General features: G+C 38.8%; 2 protein-coding genes across 6 annotated transcripts in view; one reads left to right on the plus strand and one right to left on the minus strand.

The window, feature by feature from the left end:
- The window catches only part of GPATCH2 (G-patch domain containing 2), a 150,585-nt gene extending 143,566 nt beyond the window's left edge, over positions 1-7,019 (minus strand). The window contains exon 1 of one of the 5 annotated variants that reach the window (XM_011366120.2): positions 6,845-6,900. In XM_011366120.2, the coding sequence (XP_011364422.1) occupies positions 6,845-6,900 (56 nt within the window). Of the gene's footprint in view, positions 1-6,327 lie in introns of all 5 variants that reach the window. The other 4 variants (XM_011366122.2, XM_011366121.2, XM_023534157.1 and 1 more) reach the window with 4 other exon arrangements.
- A 71-nt stretch (positions 7,020-7,090) lies between these two features.
- SPATA17 (spermatogenesis associated 17) overlaps positions 7,091-17,433 on the plus strand; it is a 119,616-nt gene continuing 109,273 nt past the window's right edge. The window contains exons 1-2 of the mRNA XM_023534149.1: positions 7,091-7,387; positions 16,705-16,794. Of these exons, the coding sequence (XP_023389917.1) occupies positions 7,320-7,387; positions 16,705-16,794 (158 nt within the window). The 5' untranslated portion in view covers positions 7,091-7,319. The remainder of the gene's footprint in view (positions 7,388-16,704; positions 16,795-17,433) is intronic.

Here is a 17,433-nt window from a genome sequence, read left to right on the forward strand (position 1 = left end):
TCACTTACTTTTTGAAGATACAGTTTTCTTACCATTAGGTGAATTACTAGTTCTAAATATTAATACGAAATTAACAATGCATGAATATAAACTCCAGCTAAAATTGCAGATTATTTTGGAAGTCACAATTTAATGCTTTACTTTCAAAGAGAAAATTTGGTCTTAACATTAGAAAAAGGTTGGCAGATCAGATTCAACCCATTAAAATCTGATACTCTTCATTTAATTTCATTTTTAAAATATTGCTGTAACTATTAGTTTAACAATATATAACCAATAATGATACTAAGAACGAAAGCAAAATTTCTTTATAACATCATTAAAATTGTGTCAGCCGTATTTGATTGTTTTTCTAAAGAGAAATTAAAAAAAAAATAACTAGAAGAATCCAGTTTATTCTATAAAGTCACTCAAACATGAATCAACTAAAATATTACTTTAGAAATCGTTTTTTAAAACCCTATAAAAACATAGGAAAAATACCTTTAATATAAGTGCCATTCGAAATTCAAATCACTACCTCCCCCCTTCAGTTTCAACTAACCAGACTCCTGCAAGTCGATTCCCCCAAACCCCTGTTAATGAGCCAATAACGTTAGCCAGTGGGCAAGGTGCTTCACTTCCATCACTTGGGTAAAACTGGCACCACTGGCCTCACAGAAACAAAGTTATCTCAAGAGACCATGACGTGATCAATAGCTCATGTATTTCCTTTGCCTTCACATTTACACTGAAGACACCACGGCAGTGAAACACTTTATCCTAAAGGTATTTTCTTTAATAAGACATTTCCTATTGGAGGGGAAACCTGGAAATACATAACTTTTCTATATAAAAATCTGTTTATTAAGCATCCACATTTTTGAAGTTCGTAAATTATAAAATTCAGCAAATTACTACTTTGCTAATTTGAAAGTTTTATATTCGCATTTATAAAATAATTTCTGTTCATTTGGAAATGAAATCTTTGGGGAATAGTCTGTACTGGGAGTAATGTCTAAGATAGCAACAGTTCACTAATAGTTTTTTTAAGATGGCCCAAATAAAGAGAATAAAGTTATAACCCCACTATGTATATAAAGCTGGATTTTATAAAGGGAAATAATTTGAGCAGATAAGCATTTTGTTTTTTTCAGGTGGTACTAGATTTTGCTGAGTACTATAAAATGTACAATCAACCCAAAATCTGATGTGCCAGATCTGGGTAAAAATATTTGGCCAAAGGTCAAGTTTGTTTGCCCTCCTCTAGGAAATACTAAACATCCAGTAAAATGAGTGAACTGGTCTCCTTGGCTTCCTTAATACCCAGGCTTAATTAATTCAAAAAAAGGCCTTCCTAAAAACTATTTTGGCAGTGACTATTAATATTTGAAGCCTCCATTAGCAATAACTACTATTCCTAAGAGAAAAAAACATAATTTATAGAAAAACTAGGGAATAATTTCCTTGAGTGGATATTGGTTTAAAAATAACTGCATAACAAGAGGATAGATATGTGTGTCTGCTGAATAAATCTAACAAGTTCATCAGAAAACAAAAATCTTCCAGATATAACTAAATGGTAATTGACTACAGCTATAAATATCTAGTTAAGGAGGAAAAAAATCAAACATTCTTTGTCACCCGGTAAAATTCTCATATTTATCTCTATAAAACAGATGATTTCTTCCACAAAGTTAAATAATTTTAGAAGCGGAGTGCTAAAAGTTATCTGTTGTTAAATACAACCTAACTGGCTTTCAAAAACTTAAGGGAAGAAATAGTCATTTAGGTGTTAGTTTCTGTATGAATAAAAATTCAGCGTGTACAAAAAAACTGTACTAACACAGCACCTGTTCCTGAACTATACTGATTGACGGATGTGTGCTATGACTGCTCGCAAATTTAAGAAAATAGACTCAGAACTAAGTGTCTTGTTACTCATGTTAGCTTCATTTTAAAATTTAAAAGGATAGTTGGCCTTAAAAATATATAGCAAACGGCCAAACGGTATGAATTGAAATTGATGCATAACAGCATAACGTTGACAATGAGTGACTAAACATGCAAATGGTGAGCCTTAGGATGACACAGCAAGGACTAAATTTCATGACTAATTTAACAAAATGTGATCCATAAGAATTATACTGTTTAAGATTTCTGCTGCCCATCAGAATTTATAAATTTGGTAATATTGCCAAAATAAGTCTTTATTTCAGCCTAATAACTTATTAATAGACTATGTCTTCATTTTTCTCCTTGTTATATATTTTGGGGGAGGTCGTCTTAGAAATTCAAGACTAACCATAACATTAAATGTCAATACTTGGGCTCGTTTAGAAAACTCCTTGACCTATCTAAACCAGAAGTAAACTTTTCTCTCGTTTTGAAAAAAGGTAGCATGGGGATGGGGGAGCCTATGTTATTCTAAAATGTACTGTAAATGATCGATTATAACTTTATATTAACACTGGGCAATAGATATGAAATATAAAATTCTCTAGGGACGAAAAGGCTGGGAGGAAACTACAGAACTTGAGTTTCTAGGTAGTGGTACTCATTAGCCCTAGGACCTCGGACAAATTACTTATCTTCTAATTGGTTTAGTCATCATAAAAGCGGGATCATAAAAATGGGTATGATTTCTATCTTGAAGAGATTCTATGAGGATTAAAGTCGGTCCTTAATGCATGAGAACAGTTATTTCAACTTGCAACCGAAGTGGTAAAATAGAGGTTATTTACAATCAAGAGAAACTGGTCACTGAAATGTCAATCCCGTCTGCTTTTAAGGTATAACCATAGTAGGAATCCTGAGGATATCATACAACCAAAGACCTTCAACCTCTGAGATCTTGAACCACTCTGAATGCTGGACAGAGTAGAGATAATAGACATTTGCAAAAATCATTCTTAAAATTTCAAGAGATTCAGGGACTCCTTAAAGATTCTAAGATTTTAAGAAAAAAAAAAAAATTCAAAAATCCCAAGTTAAAAAAAAAAAAAATTCTGTACATCTGACCTGCTCTTGTCTTAATGATATACAGATATAAGAAATAAAGAAAATGATCCTTCCAAGTGAAGAGTCATGGTTCTCTACACAGAAAAACTCCTTTCTCATGATGGAAGTGCTCAATCTGAGGTGCTGTGGGCAGCGGCTACTTTGTCACTTTTGTCACAGGCACACTCAGAATGCCTGTTTTCCTCCTTACCCTAGCAACCTGGTGAAAAACAAACCACAGGTGGCTTTAAAGGAAAAAACTCCAATTCTGCTTTCCAAATGGCATGTAATAAGGCAAACTCATTTATTATTTAAATTTGATTTTTGTTACTTGACAACTTCAGTAGTCATTCCAAACGTCTTTCCTTATACTCTAATGACTTTCGAAATATGAACTATTGAATAAGAAGCTTCCTAAGTGAATTAATATCAAAGTCTAAAACAACAACAAAAAAATTGTGGAATCTAAAAGACAATTCATTCCAACTCCTGTCAACAGGCATGTATGAGAGTGCATCTAGGCAAGCTTCCAGTTTATAGGAAATGAGTCTCATTCATTGCTTCTACATGGTAACTGCTTAATACGTAGCAAATATAGAATATATTCTGTATTCCTAGAATAGCAATGAGAATGAAGACAAGTGAATATTAATTACAAATATCAAGCATAATACATGACACATCACAGATGTTAAAAAAAATCTGTTGGATAAACAAACTAATGAATGACTAAATAACAAAAGAAAACTATGACTTGACTAAAAATTTAGACAATCGAGATTTCAAAATTTCTGTCACATTAATAAGTTAGATACTCAAATTTTTTAGTTAAGTAAATGTGCCAAGTTAAGAGCACATTATTGAAGATGGTTTAAGGTTTCCAGCATGCCATAAGATAAGGATGCTAAGAAGCTATTCCAAGATTAATGAGTTATTAGCCCCAAATCATACTGGCCATTGCTCTGATTCCTAATCGTTGAAACAGAAACCTGACTCAAACAAACCTGACAGTATAAAACTGAGTTCAAGACAACAACAAAAAAAGAGCAGTTATTAAAAAATGCACATATTTCACTATGCGGTTTTTCAAGATTAAAAAAAAAACACCAAAATAACAAATAGTAATGAAACTATAGAAACAAAGGTCTAGAATCAACAGTTTATTTTTAATTTTTTTTAAGGCAAAGCCACAAAGTTAAGTAAATAAATACTGTCGTTCAATATGTCAATAATTCAATATTTTCATTACCAGGGACTTAATTCTTAAAATGTTTAGTTTGACCTATTAAAAAAACCCAGAGATTGACTTTAAACATAAATTATTAATGTAAAAAGTAATAAAGAGAGTGTACCTAAATTCTAAATTTGATTTGTGCACCAAATGAATCACATTTTAAAAGGTTAACATTAGATGTACCATGATAATACATCCTGGACCCTAACGTGAGTGATGAGGCAGGAAGTGACAAACTCTCAGCTATAATTTTTTTTTTTATAAAAACATAATATGAATCACTTTTAAGATTAACTTGAACAAAAAATATATTCATTTCCTGAAATACACACACAAAGAAAATCACAGAATCTTTATTATTTAATTATATAAAACTTCTTTAGGTTTCTTAACTATAAAACATAGTATCAATTCTACTTTTCGGCAAATTGTTAAAAAAGAGATAAACCATCTACAATTACCTATTTGGTGACTAAAAATTGAAATACTAATCTTGATGCTGGAGAAAAAGTTGTAGTCAAGATGGGAGTTAAATACGTCATGAATTCCAGTTTGGTTAACAAATCTGGGCTTATACTTTCCAGTTTACATACTCCTTGAGATACAGTATATTACTCAGACATGGGCAGTACCCTAGGGTGGTTAAGCATTTTTGTAAAATATACTGGAATCACTGCAAATACGATACTTAAGTAAGTTACTTAAACTATATCTGCCCCTCTCACATCTCTAAAATGAAAAAAAAAAGACAGAACCTACGTCAAGATTTATATAAGATGATATGTATGTAAAACCTGGCACCAGGTAACCACTTAGTAGTAGCACACCGAGGGGCACTGGAATGCCCCCCCGGGACAAAACATACATGCACAGTTGTATAGTAAATGCCACTGAATGACAGGATAGCTGTGCAGATAAACTAGAAAATAAAAGTTCCAGTTGCCTGGGACACATTCATTCTGCCAGATCAGGTGTGATTTCAAGAACTGCATTCAGAAACAGATTCAGTGCTAGGCACTGTGTTAGACTCTGGTGCCATTGCTCTCTGGCGCCATAAGAAAAGATGAGTTGTGCGCTGCCAAGTGAAAATAGGACAGGCTCTTTAAAAAAGAACTGAAGGAGGGTAGCTGTGCATTATAAAGAGGCACCTGACCATGATTTAGGTAGAAGGTGGAAGGGAGAGGAAGGAGTTCAGAGTCATATTTTTTAATTAAATAGTCACCTATCCTACCAACCAGTATCTCTAAAGCAAGAGCAGACCAATCTGCATGGCACACTTTGTCTCTCTCCCTTAACAAGATAGCGAATGGTGAAACTTTAAGAAAGGTGCCCTGGAGAGAGAACTCTGCGGCGATGGAGATGTCTTACGCCTTGTTTGGTGTGGTAGTTACACGATATGTACAACTGTCAAAACTAAAACTACTAAACACTCAAATACGTTCTATGCTAATTACATCACTATTAAAAAAGTGCTCCCTGCCTTTTTGAATGGAAAATGTGAGAATTTAAAAGGAACATAACTAAATCTATATTCATTATAAAATGAACCATAGAATGAATTGATCTCACTGAAAGCATTTTAGCCAAGACATTCTTTTAACTTTTCAGATATCGGTGATGCAAAATAAATCGTTTGAGGTTACACACTACTAAAATCCCCCATGTTCTCATTTGCTGCAGAATCCAGGAACGGACATACATTTTTTAGCCTCATTTCACCCGTTCGACACTTAATGTTTGAAAATTGTCAGTGGAAAATCTGCTTGTTTGTGTCACTGCTTGTCTTGTATATCTTGGAGGAAAAGAGCTGGGGAGAAAAACGGGCCATATGATAAGAGTTTTCAACTAGAAACCCATCACCCAGCTTCTAGCTCTAGGACTAAAACGTGCATGACAATTTTGGACAAGTCACTTAAGTATTCTGTGCCTGTGATGATCTTCTATCACAGGCCTGTCATAAAGATAGAGTGAAAGCACTTAATATGTGAAAGCACTTTGAAAAGTCAAAGCAATCTATTATTCTAAAGTGGCACTGGTGATATGACACGGTAGACGCTGTCAAACCCCGCACTTCATCCTGGCATTTACATGTTTTGGGGAACACCCATACGTACCTCATTTTAACTAGAATGGAACGTGCAAGGTACGGAAACAGGCATGTCACTCCCTCTCCACAAAAGGGGGTGCGAGGAGGCGGTGGCTTCCACCACCCAACTTCCGAAACTCGAGGTTTCTGCGATTTGATCTTGCAAGAGCCTGGTATAATCTAATCCATTTTAACAGGGAAGTGCTGGAAATAGGCCTGGATTAAGGTAAATTCTCCCTGTCCCTAAGCTGGTCAACAACCACCAGGAAATGAACTGCTCCTGGAGTACAGAAGGCGTGACTCCTAAAGGACCGTCGTGTTCAGACAGCGGTCAGCAAGCATCGGCTGTGTTTCTTCACAGATCTTTTGCACACACCTCAACGCCTTCCTCAGCCTGCGTCCGTCCCAGACGCGAGCGAGAGCAAGGCCTAAGTGTCTTCAGAGCCTCCGTCACAACTCCCGCCCCCTTCCACTCCAGGTCCAGCAGCAGCCTCGGGCCATCACCCCCTTCGCTGATCGCCCATCCCCGGGGCCGCCAGCCTCACCAGCTGTTCCCGGCGGCTGGAGCTCCGATCGGTTGTCGCCCGGCGGCCCCGAACATTAACGACACCCAGGAGCCTGGCCTCGAGGCTCAGGCCCGAGAACAGACTCCGAGTCGCACCGCCCCAGCGCCTTCCCACGAGCAGCTCTGCATCTTGCGCTGAGCTTCCGGACGCGGCCGGCAGGCGGAAGCCGGATGCCGGGAGCGACCACGACCCTCGCCCCCGTCCCGCCTCCCTCGCCTGCAGTCTCCTTTTTGTACCCACGGAAAACGCAGCGGCAAATCCATCAGATATTTCCCCACACCAGAATTTATTCGTTTTCTTCCTAAGGTTCCAGAAACTGAAACAAGGGGAGACAGAAAGTGGAGTCAAGGCCAAGTGGAACCTTCCTCCCCCCCCCCGGAGCAGCGTCATGGTTCAGCCCGGTTGCCTTGGAGACCGAGAGTAACACCGCGGGGAAAGCGGACGCCCGGAGGCGATGGCCACGTTGGCCCGGCTGCAGGCTCGGTGGACGACTGTCAGACAGCAGTTCTACTTTAGGAACAAGTAAGTCGCCGACGCGTAGAGCTGGCTTGACCTCAGCCAGGTGTCCCCAGCAGGAGTTTATGAACAAATTCTCGAATTCAACAAGGACCGCCCACTTCTCCCTTTAATTTGTTGGCTGCAAACATGTCACAGGTTTCAAAGTAGTTTTATCATACAGGGGGGTCAACGGTAGACGGGGGCTATGGATATCGGCTTGAGATGATTTAGGTAAAAGCCCGGCATAGATAAAGTTGTAAAATGAGGTGTTTTTCTTGGATATCATCATTCCGCAATTTGAGGAAACCTCGGTCCTCTCTGTTGAAGGACTAATAGCCTGGTTGGGGTCACCTGGGCTCACCTATCTACCTGGCGCTTTGGGCCTCCATTATTTTACAGATATCATTGAACTCAACTGTTCTATGGCTCATTTCTCTCCCAGAAGTGACAGTATCAAAACCATTTGGTTAATCAATGCTAGTGCATTAATTGAAAAAAAGAGGGCTAAGGAAGATAGATGCTAGCAGCCTAACCCATATCTCCGTACACCCAAACTTCTCACTCCCGAAGCAGCGCCCCAGGAGTTTTTCCTACTGAAGAGTAACACCAGAAAAAGTGAATTAGACGACGATAGAATATAGTGACCTGGCACACCAAGGGAAAATTAATCAATGAGACGAGATCTTGCCGAGCTGTTCTTATTCCAACATTTGTCTCACCTGCCACCTTCCTACAGGGCCAGGTGCCTCTCTCACAGCGCTTAATCACAGTTCAGCTTTCCATTCTGCTGTGAGAGAATATCTATTCTTCTTAAACTAGAAGCAGACTGTCATTTTTTGCTCATTATCATTTCTGTCTCATGTCTATCATAGTTCCTGACACATAGTAGCTGCACAATAATCGCATAAATAAATCTTTCAATCAATCATTGGTCCTAGTTTAAGTAAACACACTAAAAATAGCCAAAGATAGAAATTATCTATTATCTTTATATTATCTATAATGGTAGGTAAATTATCTATTTATTTAGCAATCATTTAGAGGATGTGGCAGGTCCTGTATTTATTTACGGCATATGTCTATGAAAGAAATAAGCTCTGTCCCTCTTGATGTTCGCAGCCTAATATGGGATATAGGCATTTAAAAAATCATTGTGATAGGTTAAGGATGAACAGGAAAGGAAACGACTCACATTTCTTGAGCACTGATTGTATGCTGGGCATGGACTACGAACTTTATCATGGAATATCTCATTTGGTTTTCACAATGGTATAAGTTAATGTATTAATCTATGTTTTTAGAGCTTGAGAACAGTGTTCTAGAGAAGCCTGGTGAAGTGCCACACTGCAAACAGACATAGTTTCTTATTAATGTTTTCAATCTGAAGGAAACTCTTTAAAGATCATGAAGGAATCAAAATGCCAAAGTTTGCCTAGCAGTTTTTTCAAAAGCAGGGTATTGATAGCTTTAGGGGTAAAAACTATATAAAATATTAACGAACAGAAAAACTGCACAGGCAGTTTTGTTAAGAAGTTATTATCATTTCCCATCTTTTATAGATTATATCAGTTCTTCCCAAACTTCAGTGTATATTAGAATCACCTGAGGATCTTGTTAAAATACAGATTCTGATTCAGTGGGTCACAGTTATGGCCAGAAGAATCTGCATTTCTCACAAGAGTTCCAGTTCCAGTGAGGCCCCATTTTGGAAAGAAAAAGGAACTGTGTATGGGCGTATTTGATTCTTAAACATCTTTACAAATGATATATTTATTCCCTTTTCACATAATTCAAGGAAAACGAGATTCAAGGAGATTGGGAATTTGCATAAGGTCTCATAACTACGAAGTCTTAAAGCCAAGTAAGCTGGCACTAAGGCCTATGCTGCCACAAAGGGCAAGATTTTTTCCCACTACACTGGTCTGACGAAGTAAGTGGCCACAAGCACGAAGGCCCAGAAATCCGGATGACCTGTCCCAAATCCATTAAATGTAGGGAACAGAGTTCGAGGAAACACTTTTACTTCTCTTTGGTTTATTTCAATATCTTTCTTCTATATTGGTAACAAAGCAGTGGCAAAACTGTTTTTGCCTTACAGCTGGCACCAGAATACCTCTGAAGTGGAAAGGTGACACTGTTGGGGAAATGTATTATTCCTAAATGCTTAGGTTAGCAGCTGAGTCCTCAGGCCTGGAAGTCCACTGAGAAAGGGGGACACCCCCCTACCTGACCAAGGGGAGGACGTGGAACTCCCAGGAAGTGAGAAGCACGTATGGGAGGAGCCTATGAGATTGGGGAGCCAGGGAGTCTGTCCGTTGCCCGACCAACCCAAGTCCTTGGGAAAGTTGCTTTCATAGGAAACGATTGGTGGGCGTTCATGTTTTGACCTACCTATCAAAGAGGCTGAATATTGTGTCCAGGATGTCACAGGGTGGACAAAGATAGTCTTCAGTTATTATTTGACAAATTATTGGCCTTAAAGAAAAAGTTCGCTATGAATTCCTAGTGTCACCTCTCTTCTGAATTATTGAGATTTTCTTGTGACTTATTTATACTATCCTATTTGTGAAAAGAAGTGTTTCATACGGGTTTCGTTAATCACAGGGTTCGTTTTCCTCGTAGCCTTATTTCACTGTCCAGTTAATCTGTCAAATACTAACAGGAATGAGTTAAAATTTTCCTCTTTTACCGAGTTTCTGTAGTAGTGTCTTCTGATGCTAAGTTACTTAGCTTATGCATGTGTGCCGGTGTGCCTCTTCATTACTGGCAATATACTGCTCTTTTTTTTATGTGCAAAATGTTTCATCTTTAAATTCTACTTGTAATCTCTATCCTCCTTTATCTGATCGGAGTTAATCATCATCATCCTATGGATTCCTCTTTACAAGCAGCACATTTTCTAGTTAAAAAAAAAAATCAAAACTAAGGAAGTTTGCGATAAAAGGGATGAAAATGTAACGATTAAAGAAATGGTAGGAGAGACGCGATCTCTTTTAGTCGTCTTGGCCGAAGGGGAAGATAGCTGTAGGGGAACACCAGGAAAGCAGCTGCTCAGGAGGAGTTTGTGGAGACACTCTGGAGGCCAGATAGCCAACCGTCAGATTTTCAGATCTCTCGCCGTGGGGATAGCGAGAAGGAAGTAGAAAGAGAAATAAATGTCATTGAATATCTGCCGAGAGAACTCTTGTGAAATGCTTTCACAAACATTATTTTGCCATTCACAATCATCTCATAAGGTGATTTTAATTTTTTTCCTTTACAACTTTACAACGGAGGAAAATGAGTTTTAGGAAGTGTAAATGGCTTGCCAAAGATCTAGTGAGGTTTGATCCAAGTCAGTCCAAAGCTTGTGCTTGGGGTAGAGGGGCTTTAAATCATCGTGACTCTGCATGGAACTAAATATAACTGACCCTCGAACAAGGCAGGGGTCAGGGGCACCGGCCCTGGCACAGTTGGAAATCCACCTGTAACTTCAGCTCCGAAGCTGGCTCTTCACACCTGTGTATTCAGCCGCGCGTGGAGGACAGCATTTTCCGTGGAGGCTGGGGTCCATAGCTGGGAGACCGTGGCTGGGTATCCGCGGTTGGGGATGCAAAAATGCTGTGTCGGTCTAAGGTTGGTTGAATCCTTGGATGTGAAACCCTCAGATACAAAATCTGTGGCTACAAGGGGCCCACTGTAGTTATTGGAAAAAAATCTCATAGAAGTGGACAGACGCACTTTGAACCTGTGCTGTTGAAGGGGCAACTGTGCATCAAGTACGTGGGGTCTAACCTGCCTTACTAAGGTCAAGTCGAGGAAGGAAAACACCTGGTACAGTAAGTTCTCTCTAGCACAGGACAGGTGATGTCCATGCTTCATACCTTGCGTCAACCTAAAGGATAATGTTCCCTCCGGTGGCCCGATCCTGGAATCTGTTATTCCCGCAAACTTAGTCAATTTCTACCTCCAGGGCAGTCACCGGTTCCTGGCTGCATTCTTAGTCTAATCAGTCGGTTTCCTCTCCTGGGACTTGCACTGTCACCTGCTCACCAATCCGGATTCCCTTTCCGGCACCCTTGGGTTCTGGCTCCCCGTGCTGGCTGCCCTTTGGGGTGGAAAGGTGAGCCCTTCCTCACCTTTCCTAGATGGTCCAAAGCCAGGCCTTCCCTCCACGGTCATGCTCTCCTGGCTCAGACTGTGGCACCCTTTCCCGGGGCTGCCCCCACGTGTGGATGCCCACCTGAGCCGCCGCAGACTTGCTGAGCACTGCGGCTCCCCCTTCTCCGACCCCCTCTAGCACAGATCCCTACTCTCTGTGCCCACTGCCAATTTCTTAGGACCGAATCGCTCCAGGAATGAAGTGAAGCGGGAAGACAGTGGGAGAAAAATGAATAATACAGCACTTTTAAAGCGCACCGATAAATCCGCGGGATACTCCTGCTCGGTGATCGAATACTCATGCATTCGTAGCTCATTATTCATTGAGCTGTGAAATAGTAATACTAATAATAATGAGGACTATTAATGAAAACCAAACATGGCTTCTAGCTTCTAAAAGCCAGTCCTGCTTCCCATCATCACGTGGGTGATTGTCAGAACACAAAGTACAGATTAAGTTTCGTTTCTGCCATTAGGGGTCTTGACATGCTTAAGACCTAATGGTGAGATGATTTAATAATAATAATAATTTTACACATCAGTATATCTTACAATACAGGACAGCTAATATTGGAATTTTGTTCCTGGTATCTACAATTGATATGTTATATGAGAATGAGAAAGAAAAACTATTGGGTTTTTGATGGTATTTATTCAGTAGCTAATACGCATGGGTCAGAGTTAACACGTAGTTTTTGCATATCACTGGAAAGACATTGAACAACACATTTTTTTTCAATTTCTGTTTATTGTCAGTTCATTTCTGGCCACTAATGACACCCATGAACATCGCGTTACCCAGGATTACAGTACTTAATTCTAACTGATGATAAAGTGACTGGAAACTTCCAGCTTTTTCTTGATGTTTTATTACATTCCTGGTAATACTTTTGGTCTTTCATCATTAATAATTCATTTAGTATTCATTGTGATAATACTGATCATAATAAATTTATTTCAAATTCATGTGGATGTCATATTTTATTCACTGCTATAGGATTTTCATTGTAATTTGGAACTAATTAATATACCATTAAAATAAAGTGTTACCCACATTTTTCATTTTGAACATAATATGTCTAGCAGTTCATGACATGCTGTATGAGTATTCAGCATCCCAGTGGTAACCCAAGTATCTGTAAATTTCATTTTTAAGCAGTTTAAACAGAGCAACAGAAAAATGTGTATAGAAGTCAAATTTCAGCACATAAGTTAAAACTTAGCAGTAAGTTAACTATTAGTGATTTTTTTAAATGTTTTCCTTTCAAACGTATCGTTCTTATTAGTATATTACAATACATGTGCTTGTATATACGGTATTGTAACTCCAAAAAGATAATTTTCCTTTTGACTATGTTAGCATTATTACCAGGAGACAGTAGGAACATATACTCAAAACAGATAATTTGACTGCTTATCTTCTGCGTTTCTAACCACAATCATAAGTAAAAGGTAAGTTCAAACGATACATTAGTTCAAAAGAAGTACTAGGTGTATCATACAGTATACCTTATTGATGCTTTTTCTTCCTCTTTTGCAAAGGCGGTCAGTTGTTGATTATTGGTGGGGAAAGAGAGACAAACGTTCAAGTAATTTAAATAGAGTATATTAAAAATGAAAATACATCTGCTATTTAATAATACATCTCATAATTGGGCCTTCTTTTAAATGTCAATGGCACAAAGGGTTAAATAATCATAGGACACCGTTGTATCCTGCGATCATGAATTTCACATCTCATCGGCCTTACAGAATGCCGTTGTTCTTTCCTCATCTCCTTCCCGCTCTGTCTTCTCTGAATCGCCTGCCCTGCTGGACGTGGTGGTGTTGGATCTTTTCTATGTTTCCACAAGTGACATGTCCTACCCTGCACTGTCACGTCTTACTATTGGCTAGGATCAGATGTTACAGGAAAAATGAAAGATTCCCTCGAACCCTGCAATCCCTTGAAACACTGACCTTGCCGCCTGACTCCACAGCATTTGACACCGCGGAATCACGCTCACTCTTTCTGATGCTTTTTCCTTAACTTCCGTGACCGTGACGCTACAAAATACTCGTCTCATAATTGGGCCTTCTTTTAAATTTTGTTCCCTAAAGACAACCACTTTTAACTGATGCAAAATAAGACCGTTCCTGTGTATGCGTTCACATAGCCATGCAGTGAAATCGTCTTTTATAAATACGGAAGCACATTATACGGCACTGTAGCATCTTTTTTCACATTACATCATGTCTGTCTCTATGTCAAGCATTGATCCACTTAATTTTTGTAAGGACAAATTAGTATCTCATTTTATGGATATTCTACAGTATATCTGCTCATTTAGATTGTTCTCATTATTTCAATAGTGCAAACAATGATACATCATATAGAAAATAGATTTCTTTGGATAGAATTGCTGAATCTTCCTTAGAGTTTAGCATCTTTTCATGCAATATTTAAAAATTAAAAGTGGTGTGTATTTTCTTTTCTGTAAATTGTCTTTTGCTGCTTTTCAATGGGATTGTTTGATTTTTTACCAATTTTGTTTTTCTTTTGCTTAAATGTAGAGACTACAGCATAAAATCTTTGGTTTCCATGTTTTTGGAATTCACAGTGTATGAAAACATGGCCGATCTTAGAAATTTGCTCATATCTGTCCTGAAATTTGTGTCTTATCATTCCCATGATAGTTTTCCGACATATGTATGCGTCCCTGACGAAGAGTCTGAAGTTTGTGAGTTTTCCGTTTATATTGATGAAAATTTTCTGTACCTGTTCAAAGACCCAGGTTGCTTCCTACTAGCACTAAACACCAATGTCCGTTGCTCTGCGTTCCCACCGATACTCATCACGGTCAGGCGTTTCTGTTCATTGCAGTAGATGTCGGTGTCTTTTCACACCGTAGTCTCTCTAGATTATTTTATTGTTTTAAGGAGATTGGTGCTATTTTACACTGCAGAATTTCAGTACTGTGTTTGAAAACGGCAAAGAAATTCTTCTTTTTGCCCCTTTTCCCCTTCGTCTTCCCTTTTACTTTCCCTCTTCTCTTTCTCTCTCCTCCTTTAGAGGCAGTGCTGATGAAGATGGCAGCCTCTAGAGCCAGACTACCTTGGATCAGGTCTCAGCTCTGTCACATAGTAATGTGTGACCTTGAGCACAAGCCACAGCTCTCTCTCACTATCTTCCTCAAAGCCAGAAATAGGGATAATAGCGATTGACTTGATGGGGGTGTTGAAAGAGATATGACTCAGTTCACTGGTATGTAAAATGCTAGGAACAGGGCCTGGCACATAAAGGGTTAATTTGTTTACGAGGTTATTATTCTTTCTCTATTTCTTCTAACACATTCTTCTAGATACCTGCCTGTCTTTTACCTGTAATCACCCCAGGATTCGAATTACTAAGAGTGTGAAGCACCTGTTGGCTGCTCTGCAACTCTGTCATCCCGAAGTAGGGAGGGTCCTCAATGTCGTGAGTGGGTCTAGTGTGGGAATCTGGCAGTGGCGCCCTCGCCGGGACTGAGTGTGACCCCCTCCAGGGGAAGCCGCTGCGGTAGGCGTTCGGGTAACATAAATGATCTCTCTGGAACCCCTGGGGGAGCTGTGTGGGACAACATAGACAAGATTGCCGCCTTTCGGATATTAAAGTGCAGAGGACAGACCATCATTAACCAACCAGTAAACGCGATTGTGTTAGATCGTGCGCAGCCTCGGGAGCCTGGAAAGGGCCGCAGAGGACGGAGCGGGAGCTGCTCGCACAGCCACATGGCAGACGTCATACGAGCCAGGAACACGGGGTCTCTGCGTCTCTACCATTCGCAACAGGCAGGGCAAGCGCATGACAATCACGAAATTTTTTTCTTCTAGTCCTAATTGTTTAGAGTGATCGCTCACAGTTATTTCCAGGAAAAATTTATTCCTTCGTACAGTAATCTTGTCACAGCGCTTTCCGGGATAAGGTAACGTGACCCCCCTCGCGCGTGGCTTTTACAGCTTGCCCTGCACCTGCCCCACACCGAAGGCCATCTTGCTGGTCGGCGTGGATTCTGTCCCCTGCTCTTCTCTGCGTCTTGGTCACTGACTTCCATGTGTCATTTTTGTTACTCCCTTTGCCGTCGTGGGTCCTTTTCAGTCAGACTGTCCAGGCAACTCTCTTTCTCGCTCATCTAGAACTGTCATCCGTCCGCTTGTTTTTCCAGCTGTTTGTCACTGACAGCTTATTCGCTAATCCTATTTTCTTTTCTCAGCCAACTTTATAGTATTGTCTAAGAATTTTATTGTTAAAGTGTTTTTATTTTCCATTCTGTTTTTGTTCTAATTATAATAAATTAATGAAATCTATATATTTAATCTAACATATAATGGCAACAAAAAAAAAAAAACCTTCCAAACAAAAAAAAATCCCAAGGAAATTTTTTTTTCAAGTAAGAAATAAATGACTGGCCATTTTTTATTCATTCAGCAAACATAAAGTGTGAATTATGTGCCAACCAGCATTCTAGGAGAGAAATTTCTCTGCGGTCCCCCAGAAGTTGCCCAAAGCGGTATCACTTTATCAAAGGGGCGGGATGGGGAGGGGGTGAACTGTAATGACTGGTAAAATTAAGATAGAGAGCTATCTTGATTAAACAGTTTCTTGATATAAGTTAATAAATCTAAAGACTGAATTTTTTTATGTCTTTATCTCTTAATAAGCCTTATGGCCTTGCCTTCTGCCTCCTGCCTCTTTTAACTAAAATAGACTTTCTGAGAATTCTATCTACAATTGTTACTTTGTGATGGACTCGTATAACTTAGAGGCAATTTATTTAACTGATGCCTTGAGTGAATTATTCAATCATTTTAATCTTGTATAATATGTATAGCAGCATTTAAGTAGTAAATTCAAATAATGTTTTTAAAATAATGAAAAAATAGCACATTGCTTTTTTTTATTTCCTTATAAAATCTCTTGAAAATTAATTAGTTGCAAAGTAGGTGATTATAAAAATTTTAAAAAGTAAAGCTGTTGAAAGCACATGGCCCCTCAGAGAAAGGTTAATTTTTAAAACATAGCGCATGATTTTTGAAATACTTTCATTACTTAGTATTTTAATTTTATTTAAAATGACATCTGATTATAATTATTTTGGAAGACATTAAAGGTTAAGTCTGACAGGTTGATTCGCTTTATAATTATATTAGTGACTAACAAAATGCTCTAATTTTTTTTTAAGTGCTGTGGATGTGTTTAGAAAAAAAGAGTATGATGCAGCAGTTAAAATCCAGAGCTGGTTTCGAGGATGTCGAGTTCGGGCATATATCAGGTATGTTGATTTTGGCATGGAAAATCAGATACATCATAAAATATGCTTTATAGCGAATGTGATTTATGCATGTAGTGCTCATTTCAAATTACCTTTTATGTTATTTGTAATTAAATGAAATTATATGTCTTTTTTAAAAAATATAACTTTTTTGTCATCTTTTCTTACATATCAAAAAACTAACTTCTATAGACTATTTCTTGACTTCTAAATATCTTCAGTATTGTAAACATACTTGATAAAATTCTTTCCTTCGAATTCCATATTCGAAGAAATGACTGGACTTGTAGTTATAGCAATGAATTCATTGACCGGTAAGAAAGAAAACACGCACACACACACACACACACACACACACACACACACACACACACACACACACACCCCCCCCCCATCACCCACCCCCAACCCTCTCAACATGTTGGTAGATGAAGGGAAATGAGGCCATTCCTATTACAAAGAAACTGAAGTTGACCCTTAACAGTTCCCACGTTTTCTTCAGTGCTCAAACTTTCCTTCAGCCCCCCCTTAAATTCCAAAAAAAAAAACATTTTCTTGCATAAGGTGGAGGGAGACTATGCCTCTTCTGTGATGACTCAGAATGCGGCTGGGGACTGTGCTGTACACGCCTCATATTAG

Source organism: Pteropus vampyrus, unplaced genomic scaffold, assembly GCF_000151845.1.
Source record: "Pteropus vampyrus isolate Shadow unplaced genomic scaffold, Pvam_2.0 Scaffold121, whole genome shotgun sequence".
Taxonomy (NCBI): Eukaryota; Metazoa; Chordata; class Mammalia; order Chiroptera; family Pteropodidae; genus Pteropus; species Pteropus vampyrus.